This window comes from Engraulis encrasicolus, chromosome 18 (genome assembly GCF_034702125.1).
Source record: "Engraulis encrasicolus isolate BLACKSEA-1 chromosome 18, IST_EnEncr_1.0, whole genome shotgun sequence".
NCBI classification, from domain to species: Eukaryota; Metazoa; Chordata; class Actinopteri; order Clupeiformes; family Engraulidae; genus Engraulis; species Engraulis encrasicolus.
Window position 1 is genome coordinate 3,628,515 of NC_085874.1, and position 20,256 is coordinate 3,648,770.

General features: G+C 44.8%; 1 protein-coding gene across 2 annotated transcripts; it reads right to left on the reverse strand.

The window, feature by feature from the left end:
• Positions 1-1,048: 1,048 nt before the first annotated feature.
• Positions 1,049-20,169, reverse strand: zfyve1 (zinc finger, FYVE domain containing 1). 2 transcript variants are annotated; one of them, XM_063222822.1, is made up of 11 exons: positions 18,810-20,169; positions 18,096-18,600; positions 15,013-15,230; positions 14,651-14,757; positions 12,854-12,962; positions 12,244-12,341; positions 12,005-12,122; positions 11,441-11,611; positions 10,330-10,510; positions 5,823-5,939; positions 1,049-3,888 (listed from the first exon to the last, which is right to left on the reverse strand). In XM_063222822.1, exons 1-11 carry the CDS (start codon positions 19,281-19,283, stop codon positions 3,656-3,658), a joined length of 2,331 nt encoding a protein of 776 aa, XP_063078892.1. In that variant the 5' UTR covers positions 19,284-20,169; the 3' UTR covers positions 1,049-3,655. The 2 variants fall into 2 exon arrangements, with proteins under 2 accessions (XP_063078892.1, XP_063078891.1); XM_063222821.1 differs by having other exon boundaries at positions 5,823-5,942; positions 18,810-20,168.
• Between the last annotated feature and the right edge of the window lie 87 nt (positions 20,170-20,256).

Consider the following 20,256-nt stretch of genomic DNA (forward strand, 5'->3'; position numbering starts at 1 on the left):
CAGATAGTTATTTGATGTGATCTGAATGCAGCAATATGTGCCTCTGTCTCACATCGAAAAGATTTGGTGCACATGCCTTTGGTCCTTTTTCTAAAGATGGCTTTCAAGTTTCAACATATTTGTGCCCTCCTCCACTTTTTAAAATGTGTTCCCAAATAAGGGAAGCTGCTAAGCATTTTATAGAAAAGACCGATCTTTTGATTACATTGATGAAGGATATTGTGTGATTCATGAATAAGTTATGAAGTGAATGAAATGGTCATATGCACCTGTAGAAACCATATAAATAATTGATGCGTTGACTTTATACTTGAAGTTGAATAAATAGAATACAGCGGTGAGGACTACATGATCTTGAAATGACAAGTTACAGACATGAACAAAATAAAACAAGTCACAAACTTTCAAGGTTTATACGTTTCATTTAATTATATCGGCGTACATGGTGCAGAAAACGGGATGGTTGAACACCTTAAAACGTCTGCTATAAGTTACAGTTCTTCAGTTTCCTCTCCCCAAACCTGTATGCCATAGTAGTGTATGCCTTTGTTGAGCTGCTTGTGTGGCCAAACATAAAAAAAACTCACTGAGCTTAGTGACAAGATATTACATTGATGATAAATATTATATTAGCACTGTTATACTGGTACGGTAAGGATGTGGCTGCCTTCCAACACCACATATTTAAGTAAAGGGGAAGACAGACTTCAGTCCTCTAGTCCAGTGTTTCTCAACCTTTTTTTAGGCGAGGCACCCTTTCAATTCATGAAAAATTTCAAGGCACCCCAAACCAACAAGCCGTAACATGGCATCACATCCGATACCACAAAAGCTTGGAAAAGTAACACATTAGGAGACGTTCGAAGTTGCAGCTGACTGGAGCGACCTATATTTACTTTATTGTGCGTAAATGGCAGATGAAAGATTCCACTGACTAGCATTAACTTATCAATTTAGACAATAATTTATCAGCCACGTTTCCGCGGCACCCCTGAGGGGGCCCCGCGGCACCCCAGGGTGCCCCGGCACCCCTGTTGAGAAACACTGCTCTAGTCTGACTGTGCGATGAGATGTGATGGTAGGCAATAGTCCAGCTTCAAGCTCAACCTTTTTTAAATGTATTAAACTGAAGAGTTCTGGACCGGTTTCTGAAGCAGTTTTTGATGTGATGACAGGGTGACAATTAAAAGACAAGAAAAACTCAATAGTCAGCGAAAAAAAGCAAGAAAAAACCCTTTTAAAAACCTAAAAAAAAGTTGCATTGCCTATTCGAGTACAGTTCCATAACAAAATGATGGCCAGCAGACCACGACAGTTGATCACTCCTCAATGATCTGTGTTTCATGGGCAATTCATTATCAATACAATCAATACATACGTAATGAAATCTATCTAAGAGTGCTACGTAAAAAGATGTGGGAAAACATGGGTGGGTAGGTGGGTCGGTCGTCCCTGCTCTGTAAACCAGGCCCTCATGCGCTACTTCATTTCATACAAAGTGTTTCTGGTTGTGCGGCAAAGAGAAATGTTTTGTTCCTGGAGGTCTGGACTGTGCTGAGGTTTATTAAAATGACAGGATGTGCCATTATCCCACATCTACTAATAATCTAATCAATAAGCCTACATAGCAAGCTAGACTACATGAAATGTATATTCTGGGCTTGCACCATAGGTAAAGCTGTGAAACCCACAGTTAGCATTCAAACTGCATTGTCACTCTTCTGAGCCCATCCCAATGACTTGCTATACACAGATTCAAAACTGTTCCAGGCCGGGTTCATGGACCAGTTGCGATTATCTCCAGTGGTGCGATGCTCACCAACACACCAGCCGAAAATGATATTGTGCCGGTATGGGGTTGGTCTAGTTTACTAGCCTAGAGCATAGGGACTACTATTCAAGTGTAGTCAAGTGTTGTGACAACTAGGGTACAGGAAGTTGGTGGTTGGTGACATGATTTATGTAGGTTCAAATAATTCTAGGCAGCGGCTTTCTTTTCAATAGAGTCTAACATAGAATCACCACATAACAAGCAAAGATGACGTAAAAATGAATGAAAATGAAATTACTTTTAGCTTTAGCTTTTAGCATCTCTGTTCGGCGCTCACTTCTAGTAACTATATTTGAACTTTGTCAATGGTGACCTGTGTGTCAAAGGCTCCATGAGCCGCCATCTTTGTGGAAAGAAATGGAAATGGAGGTCAATGGGATTATGTCTGGCCTCCATGGCTCTGGTAGCACCCATTTATCATTCATTAACACTCCCGCTGACTGTTAGCCGATTGGTTAGGTGAGATTCCACCCGTGCAGAACATTTCCAAAGACCAGAAGCTGCACTCTGTACAAAGTGACTAAGAATGAGGGGCTGGTTTTCCAGGCTGTGGACATTGCAAGGTGGGTGGTATGATGAGTGAATGGCAAATGTCAAATAAAAAAATTCAAAGCATGATAGCACTGAGATGGGCCTTATTACTACTAAGACTGAAATGTCGTCTATGATTTGGACAGGGAACTTGATTTTAACATCCTTGATTGTTTTTGGGGGGGAAGGTGTACCTGCTCTGAGTGTCTCCTGTTCTAAAGTCATAATTGGATATAATAGGTGAACAGGAGCTGATAAGGCGTTTTGGAGGTTTTGGCTAAAGCTTAAGTGGAAGTACATCCAGTACAATGCAGGTGCTAGACACACACACTCCACAAGCATTTATATTGTCAATCATGAAAGCTTTGTTTAAATGCGCTTCAAATATTCTCACTGAGCGATCCAGAGGTGTACCTCCTTCTTCCCTCACATCAGGCCAGAAGAACTCAGGAAAGCGTTGAATGCTATCCAAATGATTCTTTTTGTAAATGAGAACATGAAATGATGTGCCTCAGCTTTATAGCCAGTGTGCAAGTTCGACCTTAACCAAAGCCAGTGTGCTTGTGTGTCTGTACTCATCCGTGATTGGTGGACACATCAGTCAGCCGGCGAACTGCAGAGAGATTGTCAGTTTTTGTTCCATGTCGTGTCAGAATTAAGTTTTAGATGCAGAACAAACCGTATGTGTGCAAGTGTCTCCTTGTGCTATCTCAGAAAATAACCAGAGAGCAGGTAACCACCTTCATGGAAAGACTCAACATAGAAATTGTGTACAGAGAGAGAGAGGGAGGGAGAGAGAGGGTGGGGTGGGCTGGGTGGTATAGTACAGGCAAAAGCTACTTTTCATTTCAGTCAACACAATCCCACAAAACTAGCCACAGCAGCTGCCTACAACTTGACAACATGAGCCCAGCCAAAGCATTTTTTTTTTCAAACTCGGGCCTCATGTACAACCAAAACCAGATCATGATCAAGCCACTCTTGGTCAAGATAGTGTAGGTGGGGTGGGGTCGGGTGGGGTGGGGTGAGGTGATGTTTACTGGGCATGATCGGAGGCCCCAGTGTGTGTAGGTGTGTGCGTGTGGGTGGGTGGGTCTTCTACCCTTCAGGCTTTACTGCTCCTTCATTGCTCTCCTCCTCCTCCTCCCCTCCACCGTCTGTATGCTGAAGGCCTGGGGTCTTTTCTCTCATCACTTCTCCATTTCCTCCTCCTCCACCTCTCTCACGTCCTCCATCCCTCCAGCACCCCCTCTCCGGTTATCCCCATAACCCCACTATCCCCGTCTGGCTTAGCTAAAGCTCTCCCCCCTTCTGGCTGCAGCCGGAGCAGACGCGCACGGGGTGGTCCCACCCGCGGGACGGCACGGGGCGGCGGTCCTGGGAGCAGTCGTCGCAGACGCCCTGGCCACAGGCGCGGCAGTGGTGGATGGAGAGGCGGGCGCTGAACTCCCGCTGGCACTGGTGGCAGCAGCGGATATCCTGGTCGGGAACCCAGTAGGCAGGCCGGGCAGCGTCCTTCACCAGGCCTGGGGATGGACACACACACAGACACACGTGAGGGGCAGAAAATGGACCAACCAATGTGCAGTGACATGCACACAGAGTATTCCGTTTTTCACGTGTAATTCCTTAAACACAGACACATTTGAAATGATTAAGGGGCTTACATGACTCGTGCGCAAATTGAATACTGGCACCTTTTCCGTTTAAAATCGGAATATTCCCTGCATGTTATTACTGCTACGCGTGCTACTTAGTGACTAAATCAGGGGTGGGCAACCTAGGTCTTGAGGGCCGTGTTTTATCCAGCCCCCGAAGTAATTTTAATGTTTTGCACCTTCACATAAAAAATTACATGTAATGGAATCCTTGAAAATACACTTGCAATACAATTACGTTATATTCAGGGGACCTAGAGAAGGTGTGGTCTGTTTTAAAAGGTGGCTGCCTTCAATATAGGCCTAAAGTGCAATGGGAAATCCTGGTTTGTGTTCATAGTACGGCCCTCGGAGGACTTTTATGGCCCTCGGATGAATTTGAAGTGGCCCCTGGAATTAAAAAGGTTCCCCACCCCTGGACGAATGGTAGAATGGACACCAAGGCTCCATTTGATTCAGTTCAACAGATGGGAAGAATTTTCAACTGTTGACAGAAAACCTGATTCCTCTTGGGAACAAGAGGCGTGTTAATTTACTGACAGGCCTAAATCACCAGTCATATTTACAAAAGCATTACTTTTTGCTAGTACTAGTTTAGTGTAGCCTCGCGAGCCATCCTACGTACTTCCGCCAAAGGTTTGGCTCCACCACTGTAGTCTGGCCGTGCTTCTCTGTGGAGTGCCTGCAGCAGTAGAATTTTGATCGCAACGCCCCCCCCAGAAAACAGCCAATAATCGAATACACCCCCCACGTGGGGACGAAAGGGGGAGGACGCTCGTGACAATGACGTACACATCTGCGCCAGAGCCATTGGTCTGCGCTATGTTGTTGAGTAACTGCCAGCGATTGGGTGAGAGGTGTCCAATAATTTCAAACCATAACTGAGTGCTAACTTCCTGCTTCCTACAATCGCTTCAGAGCAAACAAATGCCAGACCATAAATACGAAATGAAATGGTAGTATTCAGCATGGTGCCAAAGTGTAAAAGAGATACCGGTAGTTTGGGTTTATCTGCTGTAATGCCTCTGTAAGTCCAGCAGGTCATGGTGCTTGCACAAAGTCTAGGCTTTCTTGTGGTAAGTATTAAACCTGCACATCATTAACAAGAGGATGGAAAGTGCAGCCAGGTTTCATTACTAAACCAATATCCCTACAGGCTATGCTACCAGAGACTGTCTGTATATAAGGAGATGGAACCAATATCTACCAAATTTAACTTCAACATTTTTCTCTGTTTCTCCCCCCCCCCCCATCTTAACCAGTTTAGCATTTCGAACGGTGAAGATGGCTGAGATTGTTCTGCTACCACACTACAGTATTTCCTCCAGGTGTCAGTATTGTTCACTCTACAAAGCTCAGCCTGTCTGTTCACCTGCAGTTTTGCCTGTACTTTGCCATCTGTGTGTACACATGCTCACAGTATGTCATGACCATTTGCTCTTTGAACATCACCCACATGCCCCCTGCAATTGTTCATCTCTCTCGTGCTCGCACTCTCTCTCTCTCTCTCCCACACTCTCACAGACAGACAGACAGACACACACACACACACACACACACGGGTCAAAGACCTCCAACAAGAAATTGTTATTCAGTGCCAACGGATACTTTTGCTTACTGTAACTGTGAAAAACACGATTTTTTTTTTAAGTGAATGCATGACAGCCAAGCCAAAAAAATTATTGAAAAAAAAAAATCACGTTTTTTGCAGTAACAGTAAGCAAAAGTATCCGTTGCACTGAAGGACAATTTCATGTTTGACGTCTTTAACCCACACACACAGGGCTGTGCTTGGCACTCACCGAGGGGGATGTCGATGGCAGTGACCACGGCTCCCAGCGTGTTCTGCACCACCTCTCCTACTTTGCGTGGGATCAGCGTCCCGCCCTCCTCCTCCTCCAAGGCGGCGTCCAGCAGCTCTGCTTGGGAAGGGGAAGAGCAAGAGAGCGAGAGGGCTAAGATCTCCACCTCCACAAAACACACTAAAATTACAGACACAGACCAAAAACAACTGCTACTGAAGAGAGAGCGAGAGAGAGAGAGACGGATTTATGACACAGTGAAGCGAAAACTATAATTAGGTGACGTTTTCAAGTGAAGAAAGGACTGTGTGGTCAATTTGAGAATTATTTTTAAATTCCAAAATAGCTAGCTAGATTTGAAAATAAAGAGCACACACTGATTTCCAGCATGGTATTGAACAAACAGAATTATCAGGTTACTGTAGCCTTATACCAGCTAAACCAACCAACCAACTAAATGAATGGGAGCAAGGTCAGATGAGATGAGCTCCTACTAATGGAGAATTCCTGCCAATTTCAATATGCCGTTGAGGTCAAAGTGTACTTTATTGTTCAAAATCTATGTAACAAGTTAGTAGTACCCGTCCAGACAACACAAGGCATTTTTTTGGTTTCATGTCCAAATGTTAAATCTGAAAGTCAAAGAATGCGCGCACATCAGTGGCACAGGTGCTGGACCAAACGTAAGATAACTGAAAAGAAAATAAAGGTCCGCAACACTGTAAATGCTCCCAGAAGATTTATTGGCACGACGTTTCGGACTCAATGTCCTTCATCAAAGTGCAACACAGAACAGGTGTAAAGGGTGTGGTATATATACATAGGGGGGTGGGGGGCGAGGGTCAAATACAAAAGTAAAGGGTAAGTTATATACAATGTGGGCACCAGAGGGCACCTATCCCAAAACCTTTAGTGTAATCAGCTACAAAGGGGCTGAACAATATCAAAGTTCAAAGTTCAAAGTTCAAAGTACTTTATTTGCCATTTGTGCATGAACTAGTAGTCCAAGCACATAGGAACTCTTGTGCAGGCCCTCTGAGTCAATAAATAGAATTAAATAGAAAAATACATTAAAAAGTGATAAAAATCAAAGAGATCAAAAGTATAATAAAAAAGGTGTCAAATGTTCTTCTTTGCCAACAGCCTCACTGTTGCTGGGAAGAAACTGTTGAAAAACCTTGCTTTTCTGGTAGGAATGCTGTCCGCTCTACTGTGTCTCAGTTTGTATATGCAGTTCATGTGTTTGAGTAGAGAGTAAGCTGGATGGAGTGGGTCTTTAATGATTCTCTCTGCTCTCCTATGGCTGCGCTGTACATATATGGAGTCCATGGAGGGAAGTGCTGTGCCTATAATCCTCTCCGCAGTCTTGATTATTCGTTGCAAAGACTTCCTTTCAGCCTGAGTGATGTTGCCATACCAGACAGTGATGCCTGTTGTGAGGATGCTCTCTACAAGTCCTCTGTAGGCCTGGGTAAGAGGGCGGTAATTCAGTCCAGCCTTCCTAAGCATCCTAATAAAGTACAGCCTTTGCTGGGCTTTTTTCACGATGGATGTGGTGTTCAGACTCCAGCTCAGGTTTGATGTTACTTGCATGCCTAGGAATTTATGACTTTCAGTCCTCACCACCTCTGTCCCTTTAATGTGCAGAGGCTGTAGGGGAGGAGGATGTTTTCTGAAGTCCACTATAATTTCCCTCGTCTTGTCTGTGTTGAGGATGAGGTCGTTTGTCTCCCCATAGTCAATGATGTAGTTCACAACAGACCTGTATCCTGACTCGTCCCCTTCTTTGATGAGCCCCAGGATGGTAGTGTCATCAGCATATTTGATGATGATGGTGTTGTCATGGCTTGAGAGAAGGTCATGGGTATACAGTGTGAAGAGTTTAGGACTGAGGCAGCATCCTTGTGGAGATCCCGTACTGACTGTGAGCTCAGAGGACACCCGCCCCCCCATTCTCACCACCTGTGGTCTCTCTATAAGGAAGTCCAGAATCCAGTTACAGGTGTGAGTTGGGAGGCCAAGGTCTGTCAGTTTCTCAATCAGCCTGCCTGGGTGGATGGTATTGAAGGCAGAACTGTAGTCCAGGAAAAGCATTCTGACATATGCTCCGCTACTCTCCAGGTGCTCCAGTGTGTGGTGTAAGGCTATTGCTACTGCATCATCCACTGATCGGTTGGGACGGTAGGCAAACTGAAAGGGGTCAGTAGTGTCCTGGACTGTATAATTTATATGGGCTAAGACCAGTTTTTCAAGGCACTTCATGGCGACTGATGTAAGTGCCACAGGCCTGAAGTCATTAAGAGTTTTTGTGTCTGGTCTTTTTGGAACTGGTATAATAGTTGATTTTTTAAAAACATGTGGGACAACTGCTTGAGATAAAGATGAATTAAAAATGTCTGTATACACACCAGCCAGTTGTTCACTGCAGGCCTTCAGCACTCTGGGGGGAACCCCATCCGGTCCGGTGGCTTTGTGGGGGTTTACTTGCTTCAGGACTTTAAGGACTTGTGTGTGAGTCACCTGGTGGGCTGTGAGGGTGGAGTCACAGGGGGCTTTTATAGGATTGTCTGTGTTCAGTCTGTCAAACCTGGCATAGAAGGTGTTAAGCCTATCTGGAAGGGTAGTGTCTCTGGAGTCTGTAGATGTTGTTGTTCTCCTATAATTTGTCACTGACTGTGTTCTGGCTAATATAGTGGCTTTCCAGTTTTTGAGAGTGAGCCCTTTTTGCTGCTCTGATGGACTTTTGCAGCTCATAACGTGCTTTCTTGTATTCCACCTGGTCTCCCGTCTTGAAGGCCTCCTGCCGCAACCTGATCTTATGTTTCACATCCCCATTGAACCACGGTTTTTGGTTGGGAAACACACGCACAGCCCTAGGGGGAGCACATGTGGACATGCACCAGCTGATGTAGTCACTCACAGTTTCTGTATACTCATGGATGTCCTCAGTGGCCTCTTTAAAAACACTCCAGTCAGTGGTCTCTAGGCATCCTTGCAGGGTATCCTGTGCCTCTTCTGTCCAGGTGTTGACCATCTTGACACTGACTGGATGTGTTTTGAGTCTCTTAGCATATACTGGTTTGAGCCTAATTGCCATGTGATCAGACTTTCCAAAGTGAGGTTTTGGCTCAGCTACAAAGGCATTTTTGATGTTACTGTAGCAGTGATCTAATGTTTTTTCACCCCTGGTGGGAAAAGTCACAAATTGATACATTTTAGGCATGCATTTTCGCAGATTACAGTGATTAAAGTCCCCCAGGATAATATTGGCAGCGTCAGGATACTTGCTTTCTTGCGCACTAATCATGTCATGTAACTCCTTCAAAGCCAGGTCTTCTTTCGCGGAGGGAGGGATGTACACAACAGACAGAAGTATGCATTGAAACTCTCTGGGCAGATAGAATGGCCTTAGCTTCAGAGTAAGATATTCCACATTCTGGGTGCAGGATTTGGAGATGGGCTTACAGTCAGTGCACCAGGATTGCTTCACGAGGGCAGCTGTTCCTCCTCCGCGCGTCTTGCCGCTCTCCACGGCACTTCGGTCCTCCCGGAAAAGCGTGTAGCCGACAGGTGTTATCGCCGCGTCAGGAGTCCTGTTCCCCAGCCAGGTCTCGGTGAAACATAGAATTGAACATTCCTGGAGGTCCCTCTCCATGGAAATCCTCGCATGAAGCTCATCCATCTTGTTTTCCAAAGACTGTACGTTGGCAAACAGTATGACTGGAAGAGTTGTCCTTCCGTTTTTAATTAAGCGCCGAAGTCTTCGGTCCGCTCCTCCTCGTCTGCCGCGTCTTCGCTTGTTATTGTTATTGTCCGAATTCTCCGACTGATGCCGCACTATCAACTCTGGGACATTTCCCAACTTATTTGCGTCAAAAAGTCCAAAATGGCTTCCTTCTCTCAGCTGTAGTAACGTAGCTCTATCATACACATGGGCATTAACTTGGCAAATAAATATTATAATTATAAACAGAAAAACAATTAAATTGACTCGGAGCGCACCGCAGCGTCGCCCTCTCGGAAGCGCCGCCATGGTAACCAAATTATACACATATTTACATCCAAAGTCATCATAAATATGATAATTCATAAATGGGTCTAGAACATCCCCAATCACATGGCCTAAAAAATTGGTACCATAAAAAACACCTTGTAGGTATACAGGTAGATTGCAGAGTAATGCATAATCGTGTGCTAGATCATCACATCCCATGAGTATACACGTGTTCAGTAAAAAGGGTAGTCATGAGGAAACATATAGCTGAGAATCAAACACATTGGGATACAAGAAGACACATCCATGAAAACCACACTGGAGCATAGGCCTAGCCCTACAAAAATGGTTTTATGTCAAATGTTAAATCTCACATCAGCACTTGAAATTGGGGTTGGAGTTGAAATACTAATGAAAAAAGACATGTTTGTGAACAGCCAATATAATTTTTATTAATAACGGCCACCTTAAACAAAACAATTCCACACAAAGCAAATACAGTAAAATAGGTACCTTCGGGGATGCCTCTGTTCTGAAAGCAGGCGTCACAGACGCGCACGGGGCCGAGTCCCCAGCCTCTCTCTGGCACGGGGCGGCTCTTGGACGAGCAGGCGTCACAGAAGCCCTCTCCGCACGCACGGCAGTGATGCTTGGAGTCGCCGTCCCGAAACTCCTCGCCGCACTTGTAACATTTCTGAAAGCAGGACATCAATAGAGGACACATGTCACTTTCAGCAAAGAGGACTCGTGTCTCATGTCACTTTTTACACATCTGGGCATTTTGTAGTTGTCATCCTCTTGTTGAAGGACTGGGTTAGGCACCAAACATTAAAGGGCAAGCCGGTCATCTCCATAAACGACACATGACAAGTAATCTGGACGCAGTTTCTAGATAGCGTCGTGGCTAACCACTTAGCAACATAGTAGGCTGCCAATGAGAAACTGCGTTGCAACCAGGTACGTTACTAACTAGATAGCAATGACACTCTTGAGAAACACACCCCTGTACAAGTCCAGTGGTAAACACATCTCTTCTTCTGACTGAATATTCAGAATAACTGAACCTCAGAAAACCTTACAGGGAACAAACTCCTCAGTGAACAACATCAAAACAGGTTGTAACCAGTCCTCCAAAACGTGCAGTTTTGGATTATTAGAGGTCTATTTTGGCATTGTTATAATTAATACGATTATGATTTATCCTATGACCAGAGTAAACAAGTATTTATCGGTGCCTAAGCAGCAGTCTAGGCTCTGTGCCAGTCTGCCCTCAGCCTTACTCGGCACTCCAGACTGTTCTGCTTGGTTTTACTTTGTATAGACAGTGGGCCAACTCTACTGGCACACATTTACGGTGTGATGGTGGGCACTATGTCTAGGGGGGGTGTATTGCATTTACGTGATGTGAATAGTTGTAAATAACTGAACTCTGAGCAGCAGAGGCCTGGAGCGGGCCGACATTGCGAATATTGCTATTAACATGGTAAAATCGTGTTACTTCCACACTATTACCACACTGTTGCAATAATCACATACTATTAGTGTTTTTTGTCATCTATTACGTTTTCTAGGATCATCACTGAGCAGCAGAGGCGCTACTGTACTGTACGGGTCTGGTGCTCACCATGATGAGGGAGTTGGGCTTCCAGTAGGCCGGGGCGATCTGGTCGGTCAGCCAGGAGGTGACTGCTTTGGTGGGCTTGACGCTGAGCTCGGAGAAGGACTGTGATATGAAGCTCACGCCATCCAGGAGACGCTGAGCTGCGTTGTTGTTGTCCTTCAGGAAGCCGTCAGACTGTGTGTGTGTGTACACAAGAATCACATAATTGAGACCATGCTATGAGAATGTTGTCAGAGATGTATCAATGTCATTATTATTATTATTATTATTACAGAGCAGCGATGGGCAACTTGGATTCAGACAACCCAGTGCTACATAATCCAAATGACCTGGGCCTGTCCAAACAGGGTTAAGTGAACAGGTAAAATGTGGTCCAGAGCCTGGAGATGTCCAGATGCGTTTGGAAAATGTGGCACTGGATTGTAGCTTCAGAATCTAGCTTGCCTGTCACTGGCTAGAGAGGGATGTAATAATAAAATGCAAACCAAGCATGGTTAGTGAATGAATGAATGAATGAATGAATGAATGCGCACTGCTAATGCAAACGAGTAAAGTCAATTTTCTCACCCCTGGCCAGATGTGTTGGATTTCGGTGCGGACCACTGTGTCCACGGGGTCCTGGTTCCCATACCAGTACTGTCTGCTTCGGTAGATCACGGCACAGTTTGGACATTCAATGACGTACCTGCAAAACAGCTCAACAGTCAGCGGTGTTTACCTCATGTCACCACTGAACAGGGTTCCACAGTATTGCTGCCCGCGGACAAATGCGATGCGATGCGATGCGAGACGAAGCTGTGACTCACCCCGACCAGGCGTAGATGGCCAGGCCAAACCATGGCGAGTCAGAGGACGCCGTTGTCTTGGGAACTACGATGACCTCCTTGCCCTTTTCATAGCATGCCTGAGGAAGGGGAGACAGATTGGCAAAGCCAGACAATCCAATTTTGCTAATATATTCTTTCTACAATACATGCAACAAGAAGCTTATAAACCAATGGGCATACACCAATGATAATACAATACATGTGTTTTATGTATTGTTTGTCTAAATGCAAGTGTGAGAACTCCAAGTATATCAAAGTAAACAAGCATAATCAGAGATGGCAGGCGGGCCAATATGAAAAAGGAAAAAGGAGAAATATGATATCCGCACATAGCAGAAGATTCCTTGCTGTGATTTATCTAGCGAAAAACTAGTACAACGTTTCAACCGTTTTCTGGCCCATATGACTTGCCAAGGAGACCAACGATGCGGGGAACTTTTTACACATCGACACACTTGGCGAACGCGCAAACACAAACAAACACAACTGCCATATCTTGTCAATACCCCCCCTGGGGAGGCCAGGTACAGTAAATATAATATAACGAAAATTTGTTCAGGTGGACATTGAGAGGAATCCGATTGGTTACCTTGCAGGTGTAGATGCGGTTGTCATAGTGAGGGGAGTATCGGCAGCGATGCTTGGCCTCGTGGGGGAGCCCCTCCCGCAGGTGGTTCATGCTGTTCTTGCAGCCCGACCTGAGGGCAGCAAACAGGAAGGAACACCACCTGTCAGCTTTTATACTACCACCTGGTCAGTCAGCTTTTTATGTTACGTGGAAAAATGCAACTCAATTCCAGTTCATATTAAACATAGTACAAGCTTCAACCAGTTTAAACCAGCTTTGAAAGCATGACTAATCAAAGATGTGATAGTTAACTCACACTGAAGACTAATCAAAGATGTGATCGTTAACCTACACTGAAGACTAATCAAAGATGTGATCGTTAACTCACACTGAAGACTAATCAAAGATGTGATCATTAACCAATAACCTACAATCACCAGTCACTTTATCAGTACACCTTCCTAGTTCTGGGTTGGACCCCCTTTTGCCTTCAGAAATGCCTTATCTCCCTACAACAATACATACTCAGGTAGGCTGTGGCATTCCAACAAAGTGGGGCCCACATTGAGCCAAGAAAATATCCTGACGCCACTACACCACCAGCAACTGTTGATACAAGGCAGCATGGCTTCATGTTGTTGACGCCTAATTCTGATTTCTGACCATACCACCAGTGTTGTAACAGAAATCAAGACTAATCAGACCAGGCAACTTTTTTCAAACTTCTATTGTCCAATTATGGTGAGCCTGTGAGAATTATAAACATTTTATAAACTTTTTGTATACATTTTTCTGTTCTTAGATGACAGGAGTGGCATGTGGTGGGGTCTTCTGTTGCCGTAACCCATCTGACTCAAGATGCTGTGCTCTTATACATAACTTAGTTGTAACGAATAATTATTTGAGCTACTGTTGCCTTTGTTTTAGCTCGAACCAGTCTGGTCATTCTTCCCCGACTGTGACATCAACAAGGCATTATCCCAGTAGACCAACAGTTTCTGACATACTCAAACCTAGCCCATCTGGCAATAACAACCATGCCACGTAAATCACCCCTATTCCCCATTCTGATGCTCGGTTTGAACTGCATCAGATCGTCTTGGTCATGTCTATATGCCTTATATGCCTAAATTCATTGAGTAAGGACCATGTGATAGACAAATTAGCCCATCTTGGACTACTTTTGAAATGACCACACCACACTTGTTAGGTTTGCACTGTGAGCGTGTGTGTACTCCGTGTCTGTGTGTGTACTCTGTGTGTACGTGTGTGTGTACGTGTGTGTGTGTGTGTACGTGTGTGTGTACCAGGGCTTGATACTGGCACCTACCAACCAGGCAAATGCTGGTAAAAACTTGGCTGTGGCTAGTAATACTTTCAGTGTCACTAGCCAATTTGGCTGGCAGCTTATTCCTTGGTATGACATACGCACCATACATATCCTAATTCTGTTGTTTGGCCCTTGTGTATCAATTGCTTGTATTTAAGTTCAAGAAAAAGCTCAGTAACTCAGTTTCTATTTGCTTAATAACCCTCCATGTAAAAAGCTACACTCATCTTCTGAGGTTAAACGTACATCATGATAAAGTGAAGAAAAAAAAACAATATAAAATTTGTGGCTAGTGGAATACCTGAATGGCTAGTGACTCGGGGAAACCAATAGCCACAGTGGACGGTGGGTGAAAAAGTTAATGTCAAGCCCTGGTGTGCACGTGTGTGTGTACTCTGTGTGTACGTGTGTGTGTACGTGTGTGTGTACGTGTGTGTGTACGTACTCTGTGTGTGTGTGTGTATTGGGAGAGGGAGTCAGACACCTACCCGCAGCTGAGGCAGATGCTGGAGCATGTGAAGTATTCGTCGGGGAAGAAGGAGTTGCTGGCCATGTACTCCTCTGGAATCTCCCCGCTGAAGCGCTCACTCAGTGCCTACAGATACAAGCATTACATTACATAACATTAGGCAGACGCTTTTACACAAGACATACAACATGTATTTATATAGCGCAGAATCACAACTATGTAGTGCTTTCAAAATACACACACACACACAAATATACACATACACATTCACACACCAGCTATGAAGGCTGCCGCCGGGCGCCGATTTTCCGGGGTTCACGTGAGAAAACGCACGCAAGCACGCAAGCACGCAAGCACGCACGCACGCACGCACACACACACCTGTAAGGCCTTGTAGACGACACTGGCTGAGCGGGGCGAGCGGGTGGTGTTGTTGTCCAGCTGCTGCTCCAGGTTCCTCAGCAGGCCGCTGAAGTCCGTTGGGGGGTTGTAGGTGCGCGTGCCGCGGTACTGGATGGAGCTGAAGGCTTCAGGAAACAGCCCCAGCTTGCGGAAGCGCTCCTGCAGCAGCCTCTCTGCTGACGACTCTGACGGTTTGTCTGGAGGACAGTAGAAACAGTTTTGCTGGTTTACACATATTGCACTGCATGTTCAAACTACGAAAAAATAGACGCTAATTAGATACAACAAGTAATATTTTGATCCCTTGGTGGTCATAGAGCAGGACGGTGGAGGGTGCTCCCTGGTTAATTACTCCCCCCAACAACCTAGCATTTCTGGGATTCGAACCAGCAACGCTTGAGCAACAAGCCTGACCCTGACCACTCACCCATGTACTGCCCCCAAATGCATGTTAGGACAAAACACATGACTTACTTAATCTGCCCCTGTATAATTGTGACCTTATAAACTTGTTATTTCACACTTTGAAGGATATGTTTTTCAGTCATTGAGAGTGCTAAGAATTTGGAAACATGCATGTATATTTGGAAGCACTTTGTACAGTGCCATGTACAGTGTAAATACACATACATGTTGTTTTCTGACCAAGCCCTGTAAAGCCCTGACACCCTTCCACACTAAAACAGGCTACAACTGAACAAAACAGAAATCAGCTTTTCTTTTTAATCAAAGTCACTTATGTATATTGTTATTTCATTGTGAGAAACTAGAACATATTCAAAACTGTCGCAGGGAAGCCCGCAAGATGGTTCCATTCGGCCCCAGACTTGTAGAGAAGAAAAAACTAAAGAATGTCAAAAAAGACGTACATCTCCAGACCATCACAAAGGTGGTGCAGGTGCCTGTGATTTCATGGTTTCAATAGAGTCATTCCATGTCAATTCACATGATTCCCTAGAATCTCCCCAGGTGACCCTCTCCGATTTACCCGATATCTCACTAACAGGTACCTTTTGATGTCAATTGAAAGGATACCAAGTATTAGCACCATACGTCCAACGGTTGCGGAGATGAAGCCCTCCAAAGTTGGGGTGCCATGCCCACTTTTCAAGCTTGTGAATTGCATACAAAATTTACAAGCAGATTTTGACACCTCTGGTTTTAGTTTGAACGAAGATACAGGCCTAAAAATCACCATGGCCCCTCAATATGACCCTGTCTACCAGATGATGTACTTACAAATGGCATGCCTTGATTATTTTTGGCTATATTAAGCCTTAAAATCTGAATTTGTGAAACGCGTGTTGAAGAGTCTTGCTATTTTGGGGTTCCAGATCTTGGAAACTATGTATGCTTTGGGAGTTATAATTGATTTTCCATGATATTTGGGAACTGCACAGTGTATTCCAAAAAATGTAGGGCGCTCAGACTTTAAAAGATAAAATAGGAGGGACTCAAAAACAGCTTTGGGACAAAATGACCTTACGGTACCCTCTACTTCAGGCCTCAAATTAACCATGTGGGCACTTGATGACTGGAACGCCTTTTTAACCCCATGTACAGTAGCACTGTATCAAACATTCAAGCTTGGAAGCTTGTTTTTCAAAGTTCTTCATATTAATCTTGGCCTTCAAAGTATATGTTTTTCTCTATATGGGTGGGAGACGTGACGCCTTGTTTTTTCGTAACATTGGTTAAAAACCTACAAAACTGTTATTTTCCTTTAAAAAACAAATGTCAATGAAAGAAGATGTGGTACATTATGTTTCATATTAGTCTTAGATGAGAAGAAACATTTTTGTTAAGGTTTATGTAAAGGTTTATATGTCAAATTTCCTGCGGTGTGACTGTAACATTAATGAAACAATATATAATAATATATATATAAATAAACCAACAACATTTTGAATAATGTATGACGCATTTGGCATGATTGCATAAATCTTAACTTTAGATTAAGATATGTGAATGTGGAAAAAACTCAAGACAGTAATATTAACTACAAGTTAAATTTCGTAACACAAATTGCGTCCTGTGGGGTGACATGTATGTCAATGTTTGTGAATGGGCAGCTGCAAGGCCAACTACAAGGGTCTTAAAGACTGGCTCCTAACCAGTCAGTACCTCAGTTATTGGAGAGTGCTGTGGAAGTTTAAGGTGACTCTTCACCTCTTAATATGTCTTCATATTGCAATCTTTCTGTCACGCAATGCTTAGGTTCATTTTATGGTGTCCTGTGGTGTGACTGCTCTTATAGGAGGAAAAAAAAGTTTTTTTATTAATGAAAACACATAATAAGATTAAAAACAGTATCATTATCAAGTTAGCATGAGCTCGGATGTCAGTCATGTATACAAAAGGATTAAAATGGCCATAATGCAGTGAATTCCCTGTGATGTGACTCCATTTTCCTGCGGTGTGACATGCCTATGCTATGTGTTGATGCAGGACACATTTTCCCAAAAATGGCAAAAATAAGGTGAAATTTCACAGACCACTAAGTGCTTTATTTTTTTCTATTTTTTCCCAATTTTTATCCATCATTTTTTTCAGGAATTTGAAAAACTTTTTTTTTTTTTTGCGTTACGCCCTTAAACGTCAACCACCCATATCTTATCACAGTGTCTGTTTTGTCTGCTGCCATCTGCTGGTCTAAAAAAGTAACAACAGCGTAATGTAAGAAAACAAAAGGGGCTGGAAATTCTTGCCCATAATTTAATTTGGTTGATTTTCGAAGGCGAGCGACAGAAGTAATTGACTTTGTATTGAGTCGCGCGACAAAAAAGATTCTGGAGACTAAAGGCGATTCGCGCAACAAGAGCGACAATTTGTAGTTGAATGGGAATGTTATTAAAATGAGCGATGACGCGGTTCGGCGAGAAGCCGCCACAGCCAATGACCGTATAGAGGTCAGTGACCACAGCCAATGGGAATGAGAATGCTTGCGTTCTGCTTTTAACGGACATACTCTAGTCGCTTCAATTGCTCGTCACGGCCGGTGTATTCGCCCGGTTAGGGTTAGGGTTAGGGTTAGGTTAGAGTGACTGCTGAGGCCCACTCACCTGAGCCCAGCAGCTTGGTGTGCACCGTCTCGTGGAAGATGATGACAGCGGGGCCCAGGGTGGACAGCGGCACATCCAGGCCGCAGCGCGTGGTGGTGGCCTTCAGCTCCCTGGTGAAGTGTTTGAGGTACGCGTCAGAGGCATCGCCCAGGAACTTGAAGAGGTCGTCGTGGAGCCGGTCGGCGTGCGTGCGGTAGATGACCAGGTCTGACACGGCGAGGACCTTCAGCAGGAGGCGCGTGCGCTGGCCCTGGTTGGCCCCGGCGCCCGAGAGGCCCTCGGTGTCCACCACCACCACCTTGTGGAGGGGGTCCAGAGCGGCCCAGACGCCCACCGTGCAGGACTCCTGGGTCGGGGAGGTCTTGAAGACCTCGCGGCCCAGGAAGAAGGTGTGATTGAGGGTGTGGGACTTGCCCTCGCCTGTGTTGCCGAAGATGGACACAACCTTCAGGAGCTCTTCCGCACCGCAGCCCAGACGCTGCACAAAGTCCCCTTCATCCTTCACCTGCGACGGTCACAGAGCAGGAGATCAGAGTCAGAGTTTGAATGCAGATTTATTTTACATTTCTTTTACATATTCGCTACCATGTAGTAAATGATTTGACTAAACAAACCTTTATGTGACAGAGGCGTATAGGGTATGCACAAGATTGCTCTTCCACTTGTGAACCCTTTTGTCCATCTACATGGGCTATTGTTGTGCACGGTACTTACCTTCATCTCTTCCTTTTCATCCACGAGAAGGAAGCTGCAGACCTTCTCGAGCTTGTTTTTAAGCGCTTCCAAATCTCCATCGCCGACTCCAGGGTTCTTCTCTGGGGGTTTGGCAGGCGGATAGGGTGTCATTGGGTGTTTCCGTTTGTTAACACCACTGTGGGTACGCTTCTGACAGTCCAGGCACACGTTGATTTTGCAACCCTGACAACGGACTACGGCCCGTAGACGTCCGCCGTTCAAGGGAGAGCCGTTGTCTCCTTTGCACGAATCGCAGAAGGGAACATGCCCCGGCGAAATGCGAACACGGTCGTGGTTCCTCATGCGCTCCTGCCTATGGAGTTCTAACTCGCATCGTACACACTGCAGACTACCGCACTCGTCACACTCATACGCGGCCTCGTCCGAGCCGCCACACGCGTAGCTTTCCTGACAGACAAGCATAGTTACCGTACTTTTGTCTTGGCCACTCATCGCTGCCCTGCAAGTTAAGTGCGGAGACTGTCATTTATGAACACATACATCCATTAATTTTGTGATCTATAGTGCACAAGAGCAAAGAGACCAACGCACAGCTACAGCGATCTACAGACTAACAATGCGTGGGAGGTTTACAGAATCCAGCTCTGACTCTGTGCTTAACATGGAATGCGTGACAATATGAAAAGTTACACCGCAAACGTACACATTATTCGCACAATAATGAAATTCAGCAATTCCGTTTAGCAGAAATTCGTACCTTACAACTTAAGCTTACGGAGTCAATTAAAAGCTGAAGGAAAGAAATGTGCATCATAACCAACTACAAGCAATATCGCTGTCCCGTTTTCTGTGGACAAGTTAAATAGCGCACATTTCCCACTTAACTAACAACTAGACTTGTTTGTGTACCCCACTATTGTCCGAATAGCTAGTTGGCTCGAACTTCCAGCTAGCATCACAAAGAAATAAGCAAGGTTACAGGCACCATGTAAAACATTACGATTCTGTATCAACTTAGAAACACAGTTTAGTTACACCACTCACACACGAGTCTTCTTCATTACGATACATCCAATATATTTTTCAACCACAACACATTTGTTGTCCAAAGGCTGTGACCTAGCAGGCAGGCTAGAGAACAACATTAAAAAACAGGCAATGCGCTAACAGCTGACTTAGCAATATCTTCGCCCTCCAACTACACGGTCGGATCATTATACCAAATGCGCATTCAAGACCATTAATTTTAGATATTCTGTAGGTTGCGATAGAGTCATTATTTTCAACCAGCTTGTTTATGATAGTCCCCCTCCCCGGTAGAATTCAGTACATCTACGCTACCAGGTCAGATCAGCTGATCGGCTTGTTTTCAACAAGAGTTCAAAGGTGAAATTCTGCGATAGTACGCCTCGTGCCTGCTGGGAAAATGAGTGTTCATAACCAAGAAGGGAGACAAGTCAGTTTC

Coding starts and splice junctions, on each gene's coding strand:
- zfyve1 (XM_063222821.1), bottom strand. CDS start 19,283: ATGAGTGGCCAAGACAAAAGTACGGTAACTATGCTTGTCTGTCAGGAA. Junction 15,231..18,095: donor CACCAAGCTGCTGGGCTCAG/GTGAGTGGGCCT, acceptor ACTGTCCTCCAG/ACAAACCGTCAGAGTCGTCA. Junction 10,511..11,440: donor AGCCCAACTCCCTCATCATG/GTGAGCACCAGA, acceptor TCCTGCTTTCAG/AAATGTTACAAGTGCGGCGA.